This window comes from Bison bison, unplaced genomic scaffold (assembly GCF_000754665.1).
Source record: "Bison bison bison isolate TAMUID 2011002044 unplaced genomic scaffold, Bison_UMD1.0 scf7180017864376, whole genome shotgun sequence".
Lineage (NCBI taxonomy): Eukaryota > Metazoa > Chordata > Mammalia > Artiodactyla > Bovidae > Bison > Bison bison.
In genome coordinates this window covers 10032595-10050946 of record NW_011494948.1, presented here as the reverse complement: position 1 = coordinate 10050946, position 18352 = coordinate 10032595, and the positions used below count along the sequence as shown (strand labels likewise).

At 33.3% G+C, this 18352-nt stretch overlaps 1 protein-coding gene across 9 annotated transcripts in view; it reads right to left on the bottom strand.

Moving 5' to 3' along the window:
- CCDC171 (coiled-coil domain containing 171) overlaps positions 1 to 18352 on the bottom strand; it is a 344777-nt gene that overhangs the window by 115548 nt on the left and 210877 nt on the right. For all 9 annotated transcript variants that reach the window (XM_010857037.1, XM_010857035.1, XM_010857032.1 and 6 more), the window contains 2 exons: positions 10401 to 10546; positions 8291 to 8345 (listed from right to left, as the gene is read on the bottom strand). In XM_010857037.1, the coding sequence (XP_010855339.1) occupies positions 8291 to 8345; positions 10401 to 10546 (201 nt within the window). The remainder of the gene's footprint in view (positions 1 to 8290; positions 8346 to 10400; positions 10547 to 18352) is intronic.

Below are 18352 nucleotides of genomic sequence, written 5' to 3'. Positions count from 1 at the left end.
GAGTCTTCTCCAACACCACACTTCAAAAGCATCAATTCTTCAGCGCTCAGCTTTCTTCACAGTCCAACTCTCACAGCCATACATGACCACAGGAAAAACCATAGCCTTGACTAGATGGACTTTTGTTGGCAAAGTAATGTCTCTGCTTTTGAATATGCTATCTAGGTTGGTCATACTACTTCCAAGGAGTAAGCGTCTTTTAATTTCATGGCTGCAGTTACCACCTGCAGTGATTTTGGAGCCCAGAAAAATAAAGTCTGACACTGCTTCCCCATCTATTTCCCATGAAGTGATGGGACTGGATGCCATGATCTTCGTTTTCTGAATGTTGAGCTGTAAGCCAACTTTTTCACTCTTCTCTTTCACTTTCATCAAGAGGCTTTTGAGTTCCTCTTCACTTTCTGCCATAAGGGTGGTGTCATCTGCATATCTGAGGTGACTGATATTTCTCCTGGCAATCTTGATTCCAGCTTGTGTTTCTTCCAGTCCAGCGTTTCTCATGATGTACTCTGCATATAAGTTAAATAAACAGGGTGACAATACACAGCCTTGACGAACTCCTTTTCCTATTTGGAACCAGTCTGTTGTTCCATGTCAGAGTGGAGAACCCCAAAAGCCAGTGCCTCCACAAGGCAGTGAATAAACTGGGGAAATGTGTCAGAATCAACTTTTTCAGACCTCTGAAAACTAACTGAAAGTTTACTGTAGCCAGGAAAAATCTTAATCAAGAAAAAGCACCTGAATCTTGATATTTAAGGAAGTCACTAAGCAAACAAAAGCTAAGCAGCACAAACAAACATGAGGGCCGCAGTGGGAGTGGGATTTGAGTTCCAGAGTTGTCATCTGTAATATTCCCTGATGACTCAGCAGTAAAGAATCAACCTGCAATGCAGGAGATGAGAGTTTGGTTCCTCAGTGCGAAGAACTCCTGGAGGAGGAAATGGCAACCCACTTCAGTATTCTTGTCTGAAAAATCCCATGGACAGAAGAGCCTGATGGGCTGAAATCCAAAGGGCTGCAAACAGTCAGACAAGACTGAGCAAATAAGCATCATCACACAAATATTCAAAATACCCACTTTTCAACAAAAAACTATAAAGTATGCAAGAAAGTAAAGTATGGCCCATACATAATAAAAACAGAAATTAATAGGAACTGTTCCTGGGGGAGTCTAGATATTGGATTTATCATACAAAGACTTTAAATCAATTATTTCAAATGTGCTTTAAAACGTTAAAGGAAACCATGTACAAAGAACCAAAGGAAAACCATGAGAGTAACTTCTTCAAAACTGAGAAATATAAATAGATATGAAGTATAAAAAGGAATAGAAATTTTGGAGTTGACATATTCAAAATGCTGGAAAAAAATGAACTGTCAATCAAAAATTCTATATCCAACAAAAATATTCTCCCAAAATTTAAGGAGAAAGTAGCCATTCCAAGACAAACAAAAAGCTGAGAGTGTTCTTTACCACCAGCACTGCCCAGAAGAAAGGTTAAAGGGAGTCCCTCAGCCTGAAATGAAAGGACATTAGACTGTAATTCAAATCGACAGGCAGAAATTAAGAATATCAGTAAAGGAAACTGCATATGTAAATATAAAAGTCTGTATTCATCTATTTTTGACTTATAACTACTTTTTCCTATATGATTTAAAAGATAACAACATAAAACAATAATTATAAACCACTGCAAACCATACAGAATTAACTTAAAACAGCAAAAAGGTATTTGGAAAATGTCTAAATGTTTTGGAAATTAAATAACTGACTCTTATAATGCAGGGATCTCAAATCTGGTGCTCTGTGACAAGCTTGAGGGCTAGAATGGAGTGGGAGGAGGAAGGGAGGTTCAAAGGGAGGGGACATATGTATACCTATGGCCAATTCACGCTTATACATGGCAGAAACCAACACAATACTGTAAAGCAAGTATCCTCCAAATAAAAATAAATAAATTTTTTTAAATAACATAAAGGATGAAGGAAGGTGAAGAAAAAAACACTTTTAAACAATGAATAAGTCAAGGAAGAAATCACAGGAAAATTATAAAATATTAATACTTTAATATAAACAAAAACACAACATAACCAAACTTATGGGAAGCAGTGACAGTAGTGCTCACATAGAAATTTATAGCTTAAATGCCTACATTAAAAAAAGAAGAATGATCTCAAATCAATAATCCAAGCTTCTATCTAAGGAAAGTGGAAAAAGAAGAACAAACTAAACCCAAAGCAAACAAAAGGGAGGAAATAATAAAGATTTGAGCAGAGATAAATACAGTAGAGAACAGAAAAATAATAGAGCAAATCAAGAAAATCAAATCAGTTCCTTGAAGAGATCAACAAAATTGACAAACCTTAATTAGACTCACCAAGAAAAGAAAGATTAATAAATTACTAAAATTAGGAATAAAAATAGAACATTACAACTGACTTGGAGAAATAAACAATTCTAAGAAAACGAACAACTTTGTGTCAATAAATTAGATAACCTAGATGAAAAAGACAAATTCCTAGAAACACATGAACTATCCAAACTGACTCAAAAAGAAAACTTGTATAGATCTATCACAAGGGAAACGCAAGAGAATTCCAGAAAAACATCTACTTCTGCTTTATTGATTATGCAGGTCAAGAAGCAATAGTTAGAATCGGACATGGAACAACAGACTGGTTCAAAATTGGGAAAGGAGTATGTCAAGGCTGTATATTGTCACCCCGCTTATTTAACTTTTATCAATAACCTCAGACATGCAGATGACACCACCCTTATGGCAGAAAGTGAAGAAGAACTAAAGAGCATCTTAAAAGTGAAAGAGGAGAGTGAAAACGCAGGCTTAAAACTCAACATTCAAAAAATAAAGATCATGGCACCCGGTCCCATCACTTCATGGCAAATAGATGGGGAAACAGTGGAAACAGTGGCTGACTTTATTTTTCTGGGCTCCAAAATCACCGGAGATGGTGACTGCAGCCATGAAATTAAAAGATGCTTGCTCCTTGGAAGAAAAGTTATGACCAACCTAGACAGCATATTAAAAAGAAGAGATATTACCTTGCCAACAAAGGTCCATCTAGTCAAAACTATGGTTTTTCCAGTAGTCATGTATGCATGTGAGAGTTGGACTATAAAGAAAGCTGAGCGCCAAAGAATTGATGCTTTTGAACTGTGGTGTCGGAGAAGGTTCTTGAGAGTCCCTTGGACAGCAAGGAGATCCAACCAGTCAATCCTAAAGGAAATCAGTCCTGAATATTCATTGTAAGGACTAATGCTGAAGCTGAAACTCCAATATTTTGGCCACCTGATGGGAAGAACTGACTCAATGGAAAAGACCCTGATGCTGGGAAAGATTGAAGGCGGGAGGAGAAGGGGACGAGAGAGGATGAGATGGTTGGATGGCATCACTGACTCGATGGACGTGAGTTTGAGCAAGCTCCGGGAGTTGGTGATGGACAGGGAAGCCTGGCGTGCTGTAGTCCTTGGATCACACAGTCACACACGACTGAGCAACTAAACTGAACTGATTACAAGGAAAGAGACTGAATCAGTCATCAAAAAACTTTCAACAAAGAAAATCACCAGACCAGATAACTTTATGGGTAAATTCTGCCAAAAGTTTAAACAATTAACACCAAACTTTTTCAAACTCTTCCAAAAAATTGAAGTGGAGAGGCTACATCTTAACTCATTCTGTGAGGCCAGTATTACACTGAAACCAAAGTCAGACAATGATATCATGGGAAAACTACAGACCAACAATCCTTACGATTACAGATGCAAAAATCCTCAAAAAATGCTACGAAGCCAAATGTAGCAGTAGTCAAATGATTATACTCTACATAATGAAGTGGTATTTACACCAGAAATGCAAAGGTGATTTAGCATATGTAAGCCAATCTATATAGTACACAACATTAATAGAATGAAGGTTGCAAGTAAAAATGATTATCTAATTTGAGGTAGAAAGAGCCTTTTGCAAAAATAACAACACTTTCATAATAAGAAAACTTTAAAAAACTAAGAACAGAAAAATGTTTCCTTACTCTCATGCAGGACATTTATGAAAAAAAATTGATATAACATCATATTTAATGATGCAAAACCAAAAGCTTTCCCTATAAGATCAGGAACAACACACAAGGAGGTCTGCTGTCATCACATTATCTTATGTCTAGGACTGCAAGTTATAGCCAGACAATTAGATTTAAAAAAAGAAAGAACGAAAAGGAGTAGGGAGGAAAGGAAAAGAAGAAAAGGAGAAAGAACACCCAAATTAGAAAGAAGTAAGTAAAACTATCTTTTATTTATAGAAATCATAATCTTATATATAGAAAATCCTAAAGAATCCACACAAAAAATTATTTGAGCTAATAAATTCAACAAAGTTGCAGTATACAAGACCAATACACAAAATCTATATTTCCATACGCTAGCAATTAAGAACCAAGAAATGAAATTTAAAAGTAATTTCATTTACAACAGCATTTCAATGGATAAAATAATGAGGAATAAATTCAAACAAGGGGCAAAACTTGTACACTGAAAACTATAAAACATTGTTGAAAGACATTAGAGATTTAAATAAATAGGAAGACATCTCATGTCAGGAATTGCAAGACTTAAGACAGCAATTCTCCCCAAATTTGATCTAGTAAATCTAATGGAATCACTACTAAAATTCCAACTGTCTTCTTCAGGCTGGATGGGGTAGAGGAGGCAGTTTGGGGGAGAATGGATACATGTACATGTATGGCTAGGTACCTTCACCTGAAACTATCACAATATTGTTCATCAGTTATACCTCAATACAAAATAAAAAGTTAAAAAAATTTTTTAATTGAAAAATGATCCTAAAATTTATATGGAATTACATGGCACCCTGAAAAGTCAAATCAATCTTGAGAAAATAATAAAGTTGGAAGACTCACATTTCTAGATTTCAAATTTTACTGCAAAGCTACAGTGATCAAAACAGCATGGCCATGATATAAAGATGAATATGAATATCAATGGAATAGAATTGAGATTTCAGGAATAAACTTATTCATCTGTTTAAAATGATTTTCACAAAGAGTACTAAGATTACTGAATGGTGGGAAAGAACGGTCTTTTTAATACATGGGGTGTTGGGATAATTGGACATCCATGGAAAAAAATGAAGCTGGATCCTTGCATCACACCATATATAAAAATTAACTCAGTATGGAACAAAGACCTAAATATAAGAGTTAAGACTATAAAACTCTTTGAAGTAAACTTGGGGAAAATCTTCACAACCTTGGAAATGGCAATGCATTCTTAGATATGAGACCAAACGTGATCAACAAAAGAAAAAAAGTGGACTTCAAAGTTAAAAACTTTTGTTCATCAAAGGACACTGACAAAAGAGTAAAAAGACAACAGCAGAGTAGGATAAGGGGATATAGGAGTGACTGTTTACTGGTACTGGGTTTCTTTTGGGGATGATAAAAATACTCTGGAGTTAGATACTTGGGATTGTTGAATAGCATTGTAAATATATTGAAGGCCACTGAATTGTACATTTTAAAATGGTTTAGTGATTTCTTTTAATGTTCAATAGTTATGATTTTTCCAAAATACAAAAAGTAGTTCAGAATTCAACTAAACAGAAAAGTGTGTGCATTAAAAAATGCACCTCATGAAAAGTTATAATAATTTTGTATATCTTTGTCCTAATTTTCTTAACCCCAATAACTTGAAATTAGTCCAAAAAGGTTTCCTAATAAAAAGTTAGCTTCTGGTCTACATTTAAAACAGTCATAAATTAAATATATTTAAATTCAATCAAAATAAAATTTCTATTTCTTTGAAAAAATATATGCTTTTAAATAAGAATGACAGGCCTTCTTTTTTTAATACTAGTATCAGTCCCAAATAGGGCTTTAAAAATAATAAACAGTCAACTGCTGTGTGTAATACAGTTTTAGGATTTGAAAAGTTGAATGTATCAAATTTAAAAATGAACAAATACCATAAAAGTAACAGCTTCTCCTAAAAACAGTTATGTTTAGTTTAAGTTATTTAAAGTACAAGAAAATAATTTCTACATGAAAGTTCTTTTTACTTGATTCTTGTGTTAGAAGTTAGTATTAAAATTCAACTCAGCAGGTTAAAAATTATTTTTATTCCAGAAAACTTGGTGCATACCTTGAAAACATATGTGCTTTAAAAATCTGAATAGCTATATTATTTGACTATGTACAGTAAACTGTGTCAAACAGCTTGGATGTAACCACAATCATTTTTACTGCACAACGGGATAGCCCAAACCCTCCTTCTGTACTACTCTTAGTTTCTCCAAGAAATAAAAGGCACTAGACAGTCCACAGTGGCCAGAAAATAAACTTGCAAGCTCTGGCCTGAAGACAGATGGGCTGTACCTCCCTGAGAACTTCAGAGGGGACCCACTGGGTCTCTTCCTTATCACCCATTTGTTCTCACCCACACTTTGTAGAAAAGAGAATTAGTCCAATAATCAATTAGCCTTTCCTAAAATTTCATGTCAAGCTTGAAAAGTAATTATAATTTAAAAATCACTATACATACAGAAATTTGCAAAATAACTATTACATCTAAAGGGGGGGAAAGCCATATAGCAAAACTCCAGTGTTTGTAGGCCAATTCTACAGACCTGTTTCTTTCTATTCGATGTTAAAAGAACTGCAAATGAAGAACTCTATGATTATAACTGTTCTGTTGCAATCAGTCTTTGTCATACTTAAACGATATACTTTGCCATTCTCACAACAAAAGGGTAAGGTACGACATTTAGATTTCACACTGATGATGGGTTTTGTCTGATGTCAAAGTCCACGCCCAAGACAGCTGCTATCCAACATTATTTTCCTCTGTTTGAGGAGATGACAAACAATTGAATTTCAAAGGCATTAACTGGTATAGAAAGGTATGCCATGTACATGACATAATTTATTTTTCCCATCCAAAGTCTCACCATATACTGAAAAAACAAAAAAATCTAACCAAAATGTCTTTTTTCCTACAAACCTAAATTTCAGATTTCTAGTATATTTGGACTTGATGTGACCGTATTTAAACTACACTGACAGGCTAAATATTTTAAACAGGAAGGAGGAGAATTCATAGTTTCAAATATTACTTAAAAATAACACGCAGAAATTTTAAAAATCAGATTTTTTTTTTTCAGAATGCTTTTGGTGAGTTACTTTTAGCTAGTCACTTACAATATCAAAGAATACAGATGCCCAGTGTTTTTAAGATGTTAAAATGTATTAAATATTGGTTGGTTAATGTTATTTATTATTTCCTTAACAAGATTAGTTTATAGGAGATTTTAAGTGATTTAAAACTGTATTATATAAAAAATTTGATTCAAAAATTATTCTAAATATGATTCATTCATAAACTCCATATATCTTAAAAGTACTCGGTACTTATATTTCTAACAAATTACCTGTTAAACAATAACAGAAACACATAAATAACGTTTCTCTACTTTTAAATAAGGGGTTTCCCTGGTGGCTCAGTGGTAAAGTGCCTGCCTACCAAGAAGATAAATTACAACTTGGAAAATATCATTGCCTAGGTTAAGGTAGATGAGTACTACCAAATACAATATATGATCTCTCTCTCTCTCTCTATATATATATATATGTATATGTATATGTATATGTATATGTATATGTATATAGGATAGTAGGTTTAAGAGTGCTGAGAGGGACGATGTGCTAAGTCACTTCAGTCATGTCCGACTCTTGGCAGCCCCATGGACTATATAGGTCACCAGGCTCCTCTGTCCATGGAATTTCCCAGGCAAGAATACTGGAGAGGTTGCCATTTCCTCCTCCAGGGGATCTTCCTGATCCAGGGATCAAACCGGTGTTTCTCACATCTCCTGTATTGGCACGCAGGTTCTTTACCACTAGCACCACTTGGGACAGTGTGTTCAAACATTTTATCATTATAAGACATGATGATATCTTAATCGCCTCTAGTTCAGTGAGTAAAGACCACAAACAACTCAAGTGCAATTATACTAGTTTGGAGAAACCACTATTTTCATAGTTTTATCAAGTACATAAAGTGAATTCTGAAAAAAGTTATGCAATATAGCATTGTCCAATACAAATTTTCAGTCATTTGAAAGGATCCTTTTGTTAACTTATTTTTAAAGAAAGCTACAAAATGAATCAAAGTACTTTGTAGTTAATATTGATAAAAGTAATGACCAGGAGAACTGTATCATAATACAAGCTGAACAATATTGAAGAAAAATTATAGTACCTTATGAAGCATATTTTCCACTGTTCTCATATGATTAGCAACACATTCTTTGTCTCTAGAAACAAAATAAAGACTAGGTATTAGTAAAACCCAAACCCTACTGTAACTGTCATTTATTTTAGGGTTAAGTCACTGTCACTGGAAAATAAGGGTTGGTTTTCATTGTACTCCTTCTAAAAGTGTGAAACCTAACCATACTCACTGGTATGTTTTCACATTTAACTCTTATTTTCAGTTATATTGCCTGCTGTAAATTAGAGGTGAGAAAAACCATATGAATATCTTCAAAGTTAAAAAAAAGAGTGAAAAAAAAAGAAAAAGAAATCATGATTACATAATTGATATACAGTGTGTTGAAAAGGTTAAACTTGCACTCTTTTAGCTTATAAATGAAAAAGACTTTAGAAATATTAGTGGTGGATATAAATGGCCATACTATGCACAATAATATTTTCCCTATGACAGGTTTTTTGTGCTATAATAATTACACAAAAACCCTTTATGGCCTTGACCAGAAATATGCAAATTTACTACTCTCTTCTCTAGCCCTGTATATTAAATTTAGCTTTGATGATGAAATTAAAAGTTTAGATGGAAATGCTGAAGACAAAATTTTAATGGTGAATTACAAATTAAAAACTGTAAATAATGTATTAGCTCTCCAAATTTCAAATTAGCTTTTTTAGTGTTATTAAGAATATGTGCCCATGGTCACAGATCTCAGACACGACAAATTCCTGAATTACCAGTAGTACTGTGAAGATGCAATATGAATCTAGAGGTTTTATAATCTTGTTTTCATTAATCTTAGAATTTTCAATGCTCTAAGACATACTAAAAATTACCTATGCTAAGATTCTCATTTGACACGAGAAAACCAACTGAAAAATGACAGCAAAAAACTGATTCAGTCAGACTTACGTTTTTAAAAAATGACAATTTCATATACCCAATATGGGTAGCACAGTGTTATAGAGCTTTACAATTATTCAAATACGTATTGGTGGGTATTCAAACATGCCAATATTGTGGCACTGTGTAAACTCATTTTTTTCATTATGTGTGAGCAATATCCCAAGCCAACTGACAAAGCTGTGGATATCCTAGGATTGCAAACTGCTTGTTTTGTGATTTAGTTTATAGACTACATTCATATTTTCATGGGTAGAGTTTGTCTCCAGACATTTTTAAGTTGTATTTATATATTTGTAAATACACACACACACACACACACACACACACACATATGTATACATGTGTGTTGTGTACTTGCAAGTACAGGAATCAAGAATTCCAAATTTAGAAACAGTAAGTGTATTAAAATTAGATGTTTCTTTAATCTATAAATAGATTTTCTTTAAGCCATGCAGTTTGTAAAAAGGGTTGTCTTAAAGTACTCCATGAAATTTGATGTGGGGAACAAATAAAAATACCCAAGAGAACTGTTCAATTTGAACTTCACAGTGTATGTCAACTTGATTACCTGGTAAAACGAAAAACACTCCTATCACATTGACATAGTTGCCCACTCTGAAAACTGCCTATTTTTCTCTATTTAACATATTTGAATATACAACCATAAAATTAAAAGAAGTTTCCATGATCAGTATGCTTTTATTGCACTTTAAAAATGCTATAATACACATGTTGATTATATACTAACATTTCTTTATGAAAATATGATTTGCAATATTAGAATATCATAATATATGCAGAAGCAAATTTGGAAGGCAATGGGACAGAAAGGGTTGAGAAATATGTAATACAGAAACTATTCAAAACTTTAGAATAAAGTGTCTTATAGATTAAGAGTCATATGTTAATGAAAACCTGGTTTCAAACAAGTTAACACTACAACAGAGCCTAAAACACACAACATCAGCGGTTATATAGAAACTTATTCTTTTCTAAGGTTTCTCAATAAAATATACATTTAGTATGTTGAGTTAAGAGTTTTCTCTTTTTGAGGATATATCAGAGAATTTCAAAGAGAGACAGCTGTACTTTTGTTTTCTAACACTGTATTATCCAGGGCTAAAACCCAGAGCATGAAAGTAAGAATTGATCTTTTGTCTGTTTTAAGTGATCTCCCCAAGGTCCAAATGCTCACTTGGCTGCCATGCGGAGGGCACTCTCTGCATCATGGATGTTCTCCTCCAGTCGACGCTTGTCCTGCTCCAGCTGGGTAAGATGTCTATTGAGCTGACGCAGAGATTGATCTTTTCTTCTCAGCTCCATCTTTGCCTCGGAGAGACTCTGCAAGCAGACAGAAAACAGAGTTACTTGTCAGCCCCGATAATTAACTTCAATTTATGCCATAGGCTATTAAACAAAGAAGGATACAGACTGACTGAGAAGTAGACTTGGGTCATTACACATCAAGGTTTAACAAATTTTTGGCAAAAATTTTACATACGTGCTAAACAGAAATGATACAAGTGAGAAGATTCTGAAAAATGTTTAGCTGCAAAATACAACTCTATTTTATTTTTTAAAATACTACAAGGAGAATACATTCTTTTCTTGGTAAAAATAGCTGATTATTAGAAACCTCAGGTTACATTTTCCTTTAATGACAAAAAATAAAGATCTCAATGGAAAGCGCACATGAAATTTAGAATCTGTGCAAGAACTATCATATGGCCAAAGTGTGTGTGTGACTGAGAGGAAGGTGGATTAGGATACCAATAAGAGAATGGGAACCCAAGATTTAAAAGCATCACTGCTATCTTTAAAAATACATCTGTAACAGATTGCTATATACATCTCGGTGAAAAAACAAACTGGACTCCAAAATAAAATTCACTCATTTCCCATTAAAAAAAACTCTCATATCAGAGATAACACAAACCTGATCAACATTTCAACAGAGAGTTATAAATAATACTTGCATTTGTTATTATAAAAACAGTCCATAAATATTTTCCTACTCAGAGAAGTACAAAATTTGTTGATTGATGTTTGTTTTGCTATGTGCTTTAATCTGAAATATTCACTTAGCACAAGTTTCAAGATACAAGAGTACAACTTCATCTTGGAACTAAGGCTAAAGGTTTTAGAAACTTGTAAGTTAAAGGATCATTTTATTTTAAATTCTAGGATGTAAAATAATATAGGGATCAGAGGATCTCTTAGCACTGAAAATCTGCTCATTCCTCTGTCTATGACTTCTAGAATATGAGTTTATCAACCAATTTTTCAATTAAGTTTGTTGGACACTGAGCTATGTAATTGATTGTATACACATATTTTTGCTTTTTTCTAAGAGTTTAGCCACATATTAACATTCATAATCATGCTTCAAATACCCAGTAAAGAACAACCAAAATGCAGTAATTTCATGTTTAAAACTCTTCTAATAGTATTATTTTAATGCACTCACAATAAAATAAAAAACTCAAGCTGCCTGCATGGGGCTAAAACAATTAATTCACTCTATAAACACTGTGAATTGAAAGCAAAACCAATAAGGTATTTTTAAATGCTAAAAAAAAATTTTAATTCAGTATTTTACTTTTCAAACAGTCAAGCTGCATGCTGTCAGACAAATACAAGTCAAAAACTAAAAATAAGCAAACTATGATTACTTTTTAGACATTATGTTTTATTTAAAACCTTTAGTAGTAACAGATCTTCAAGAATATCCCACTTTGGAAGTAGTCACTGATTCAAGCCAACTTTGAAAAGACAACAAAAAAGAAATTTGAAAAGCCGTGCTAAACCTACTTAGTCTGTGCCAATATTAAGATATTTAAAGGCACTGAAGTATCATGAGATTTCTTTCTTTAAAAAAATAAAACCCAGTTGAGTCCTTTTAAAGTCAATATTTCTGACATCTTTCAGGTAATAAAAAAAAATGCTATTTTTCAGATGTGAAGATAAAATTAATGATCTACCACCAGTTACACATAAAGCTTGAGTTCTTTTTCCAACAGAAATAATAGAATGTGCCCATCCATTCAAATTCTCTTGCTCAGTAATTCTTATGACTAGAGGTGTATATTTGTGAGGGACGTTCAGGATATTGATTCCAGTCTCGTCCAGAGTGAAGCTCACTGGTCCAATCTAAGGGAACCCATGACCTTAAAATCACTATAAAACCACACTTGACTTTTTAGCAATTCTATGATACCCTTCCAAAGAAGCTATAACTCATGGAATTAGAATCTCCACTGTATATCTAAATCTACCAGCTTGCATCAGCTTTCACCTCCTTCTCTCAGGTGCAAGGTCAGGGAGCCACCAAAGTCTCCTAAAGCTCACCCTGCGTCAGAGGTACAGCTGAATAGTTTACTCTAAGACTAAACCTACAGACAACAAGCAAAAAATGGTAGAAATAAAGTGGTATGAATCATACTTCTTTAGTGTAAAAATGAAGAGAGGATGGTTTTTGAAAAACGAATAATCATTTATATAACTTATGGACACAGAAGTCTCATTTTAAAGAGCTGAGGAACATCACAATGCAGTAATACGTCTTTTTACTGATATCCACATTATTGTCTTTGATGGCAAAAGTAGAATCCTTAAAAACCCTAACACTGAGCTTTTAAAAAAGAAAAACATATGTATATGTGTGCATATATATATATATGACATACACATATGTATTTACACCATTTATAAAATATATTATACATACATATAAAGTTTGAAGTTCAGCTTTTCTTTACTCCTGTTCAGATTTATCTAATTAAAACCCATGATAAACTTCACAGACTCTAATATTTCCAACCGAAGGACTCAAACCAAGAAGGTGTGCCTCTGGGCAGCAAGGCAACAATGATAAGCAGCAGGTTAGCCACTAATTTCTCTACCGGGTAGATTGTGAAAGTGTGATGTTCTGATATCTAAGAAACTGTTCAGGAGAGAATAGGATAAATCAAGTTTAATAACTCTGCTCCTAATTGTTCCCCCAATGCTCAACTCTAATTACTTGGAGAACTCTCCTGACTGTCACCTGATATTAAGTTGTTGGAGGCTGAGCCTGGAACAGCAAGATAATCAATAAACATTTAGTGGGGAGAAGAATGAAGATCCTGTTAAGCAGTGGGAACCTGCAGCACCCAAAGCCCTTCTGCTCATGAGAAAACCTATGGGACAACCATCGTGATTGCGAAGCAATAATCCAAAGCACTGTTTTTAGGCCTTGAGGCCTTTAGGCAACAGTACATTTGAGGAAAAGAGGTTAACACGGTCACCCTAATTACAGCCCACTTTCACATACTTCATATATAAGCGAAGACAAGCCAATTAGGTAGAAAGGAAGATAAGGGAAGTTTTATTTGTATACTAATTAAACCCCTGATGAAATTAAAGGAAAAACATACAGCTCTGTAATTGTGTCTGAGAAAGGTCACTTCAGGTTCAGTTATCAGAACAGCACAGCCTTGAGATATTTCACTTAATCCACAATACAGCCCTCATTTTGTACTCAGGTCTTAATATTTACCAAAAAAAAAAGAAAAATTCAAAGCCTGATACTGCATTTATCTTTAAACTGTGTTGTGAACAATTTTAGCTATTAGAAAGTTAATGCTAAATATAACAGAAGTTTAAAAGGAAAAATATCACCTAGACAAGAACCAATGCCACAATATTATTTATCAAACATTCTGAGTTTTCACTTTAAATCCAAAGTGTTTTAAAACAACTATTTACAACAGAATCCCAAGCTGACTGTATTTTAGAAGCTATTCTGCAATATATTTGTTGTATTTCTTTTAAGATAATGATGTCATTGCTCACGTATACCTCTCATAGTCCAGAGGGAAAAGCCAATGCTTTCACTAGAATACTATTATAAGATATTTTTACATCTAGTTATTTTCCTAAGATGGTCATGAAAAGCAATGTATCACTAATGAAATATGGCAGGGTAGTATGGATACCAACCAAGTAGTTAAGTATAGAGAAAGCTTAGGGGTAGAATATAGGAGAGAGGTGAATATTAAAATACTGACATGTTTTTTAAATGTCTGTTTTCTTATCTACAGTTCCTGAAGTTTCTATAATCAAAGTGTTACCACTGAATAAGAACACAAATCATTTTCTTAAGTCATACATAATTTCATACTTACTTCTAAAGTTCTAGACATTTATTACACTTAACAATTTTTAAAAAATTAATTGTGAATATAAATTGAAATTCTATTACTTTGCACCTATGAAAACATTTTACAGTGGAATGTTTAATAACATCTTTATTGATATATAATTCACAAGCCACATAATTCACACTTTTAAAGTGCAAAATTAAGTGGGTTTTATGATATTAACAAAGTTGTGCAACCATCACCAACGGAGGTCTTTTTTGAAGAGAAGTTCTTTAAAAAAAAAAAAAACTTATCAAAACAATAGGGCAATATAGTATATCTCATTACCTCACAGCTAGCTCTAATTTTAAATGACACAAGATATACAGAGTTTAAATTTTGTTCAGTAAAAGTTTCAAAAGTATAAAATTTATAACATGAATTCCCTGAATCAGAATACTTGATTAATAAATGTGGTATTTAGTACCAAAGTTAGTTACCTGAAAGAATGTACAAAAATCTCCAACTATTATTCCTGGATGTTAAGGGAAGCATCTAACATAGCTCTTTCTCATAAGTACACTACTGTACCTACCGCCTTAGACCATTACGCCAGCTATGAAGACCAAGCCCCAGGAGATTTCACTTTCATAGATTTTCTTTTGTCTAATGGGAAATATCTATGGATCCACATTTCTACAGACTAAAAGCTAATGGCTTTTTCAATTTGGTAGAAAAGTTAGTCATACAAAATGTAAGACCAGACAACAACACAAGTGTAAAAAAGAACAAAGCTGCATTTCCTAGGTTAAGAAAAGAACATCTGTAACATCTTTTTCTAAAATTGTACCACGGTCCCACTGTAATTTTGGAATAAACATTCCTAGACTGTGATGAGTTAGGTAAAACATCTCAAGGCATTAAAACTCATGTTGGAAAAAGAAACAGCACTGTCTTTTGCCCTACCATTATAATATGACCACAAGAAAATCACATTAATCAAGAATTAGTTATCTGTTGGGTGGGTCAAACTATGCAGACTGCCACAAAAAGTATAAATTTAAAATGATACAACCACCAGATTTATAATTGGGTACACAAGTTAATGATGAAACTAAAGAATGATATAGTTTATTATAAAGCTTGAAAATCTGTGAGATAAGCAACTAGAGAATTTACAATAAAGATATAATAGTAAAAGATATTGGTACGTAGTAAAATTATTATATGAATAAATTTTAGTTTTGGTATTCTACATTTTATATGGATAATTTGTATTAAAAGTTCTGCAATTTTAAGTTATCTTCTTAAGGACATTATCTTCTATTATTTTCTAATAATAAACTAATACAAAACATAGGTGACATTAATAAACCAAAGCTAAAGATCAAATAAATTACCCACTTTGGAAACTAATAAATAACAGCCCTTATTAGAATTCACATGTCTAGTAAGACACAGATGTGAAAGTGTCCTATAAACTGTAAAAGGCTACAAAAATTTAATATGCATAATTAATGTAACACTTAGACTTCGACATGTAGTGTTATTACACAGTCTTCTTTAAATCTCTCTATATATAGCAACTTATGAGTTCCTATTTTAATTTTACATCATCCTTTACACATAAGCATTATATAAACATTCATAAATTGTTTAAAGTAAGTATTTCTATCACACTTGAAAAAGGTAAAATAACATTAACAAAAAGGTGTAAAAAAGTCACTTTAATAGAAGACCATATGGTAGATGAGTTTCAAAAGATGGAGCAGACAAGCAATGAAAATTCACCTTCAAAATTTCAAAGTATGCTATAACGTTTTGCTGTATGCTTTATGATTATTGGCACCACATTTCCACATGTTCCTTTGAAAACATCCTCCTAAATTCCATCAGTATAAAAGGAAAAAAGTTAATCCTGCCCAGTAAACTCACTGAAAATGATCAGTAGTAAAATATAGTGGAAAGGAAAAGAATCTCATAAAAGTGTTCAAAACATATTTAACACCATTTGTTCCATGCCTCACATAGTACTACAAAACTCTGGTAGACTAAGTGGGTTAGATAATAATGAGGTAAACTGGGAGAGAAATTGTTAAAAGACACTTAAAATGACAAAAAAAAAAAAAAAAAGGAGGATAATAAAGAGAATTACGAGAGCCCTCTCAACTAGAAAATACACTCAGAAAAGTACAGACAAGTGGCGGCTAGATTTATTGTGACACATGGCATGTAAGCAGTAACGTGGCAGTAATGTTTTCTCAGAATATAAAACAAACCGCATTTGGCTGCGCTACAGACCTCAGGAGACAGAAACTAGCTGCAGGTGACAACCACCATGATGCGCTAATAAAACCAACTCTTACACGACCTCTATTTTGTCCCAGTGAATAGCTAATAAATAAAGGGATGGAATACAATAAGTCCTTCTGTTAGATTTTATCAGCTATGGACTGCTCAGCAGGTTCTAAAAACTTCACCCAGTTGACAGTCCTTAGTTATGTGGCGGTCCAAAAATTTGCAGAATTCCCTAGCAATATTTTAAATGAGTCAAGCTATGAATTAGGTTGCAGGAAAATATCATTTAGAAATTAAATACTGCTTTTAAATCATTTGGGAATTACCTAAAACAAATGTCTACTTAGAATTGAGAAATATGAATAATTTATAAGGAGCTTCATATGGTTGGATTTCTGACACTTAAAAAGAACTTACTGTCAGAAGAATTTTTCAATTTCAAGAATTCTTTTTGTGATGTAATTGAACAGGACAGATAAATCCTATACAATAATTAAAATATCTTCATATTAATATTTTTATTGTACTATAAAATTTAAATGACTATCTTGATTTGCTGAATATGTTTTATATTAAATAATATTAATAAAGTCAATCCAATATCAGCTGAGTAAAAATTAATTATTTAAGAGAATGTGAAGATCAAGTTTAAATTAGAAAAATAAACTTAGGTTCTTTTACATTTAAATGTAGATAAAACAAAGTCTGAGTTTTTTTCTTAAGAAAATCTATTCATTGGGCGAATTTTTTTGTATGAGATTTCACCACTGATTTCTATCTTCATTTTAGAGATATATTCACAGGGGAAAATTCTGAACTACAAACCTTTCCTACATTTCCTGATCTGAGCATTCCACCTTTGTACGAAGGCACTAGGTCTGTTCTTGAACCATGCCTATCATATTTGTCATCGTCGTGAAGTCGCTCAGTCGTGTCCGACTCTTCGTGACCCCATGGACTGTAGCCCACCAGGCTCCTCCATCCATGGAATTTTGTAGGCAAGAGTCCTGGAGTGGGTTGCCATTTCCTTCCCCATGCCTATCATATTAGAAGTGTGCGGTAAATGTTTGCTATTTTAACTTAGTTCACCCAAATCCTAGGGGAAAAAACAGCTAGAGTGACAACTGAAACATATTATCGTTATCACACAAGCATTTTATAGTTATATCAACTCAATTGATTCTTCATAGTCCAGTGAGATAGATTGCATTATCACTTCTATTTTACATACAAGGAAAGTAAGAATCAGAAAAGTTAAGTAATGTTCCCAAGATCATGTAACTTCTAGCTGGATTTACACCAAAATGTGAGCCCAAGTCTTCTAAATCTAAACCCTTACTCTTCTTTTCAGTTGAGGTAACACTGGTTTATAACTTCGTATGTTTCACGTGTACAATTTTTATGAAGACGTCCATGTACACTGCAGCATGCTCACGACCCGAAGTTTTGTTTCCACCCATTACCATGCAGTTGACTCCCTCTACCCATTTCATCCTCTCCCGCTTCCCTTCCCCTGTCATAACTAGTACTGTGTTCTCTGCATCTATGTGTCTGAAACCCTATTCTTTATCCTGCACCACAATATTAGTAACCATCTCTCCAGATTTTGCATAAAAATCCACTAACTGGGAATTCCCCATGGAAGGAGAAAACTAGTATTTCACCTACGTGTCAATTTCTTGGTAAGGTCAGTAAGGCATTTCAATCTATTTAAATGGCTGCTTTCTAT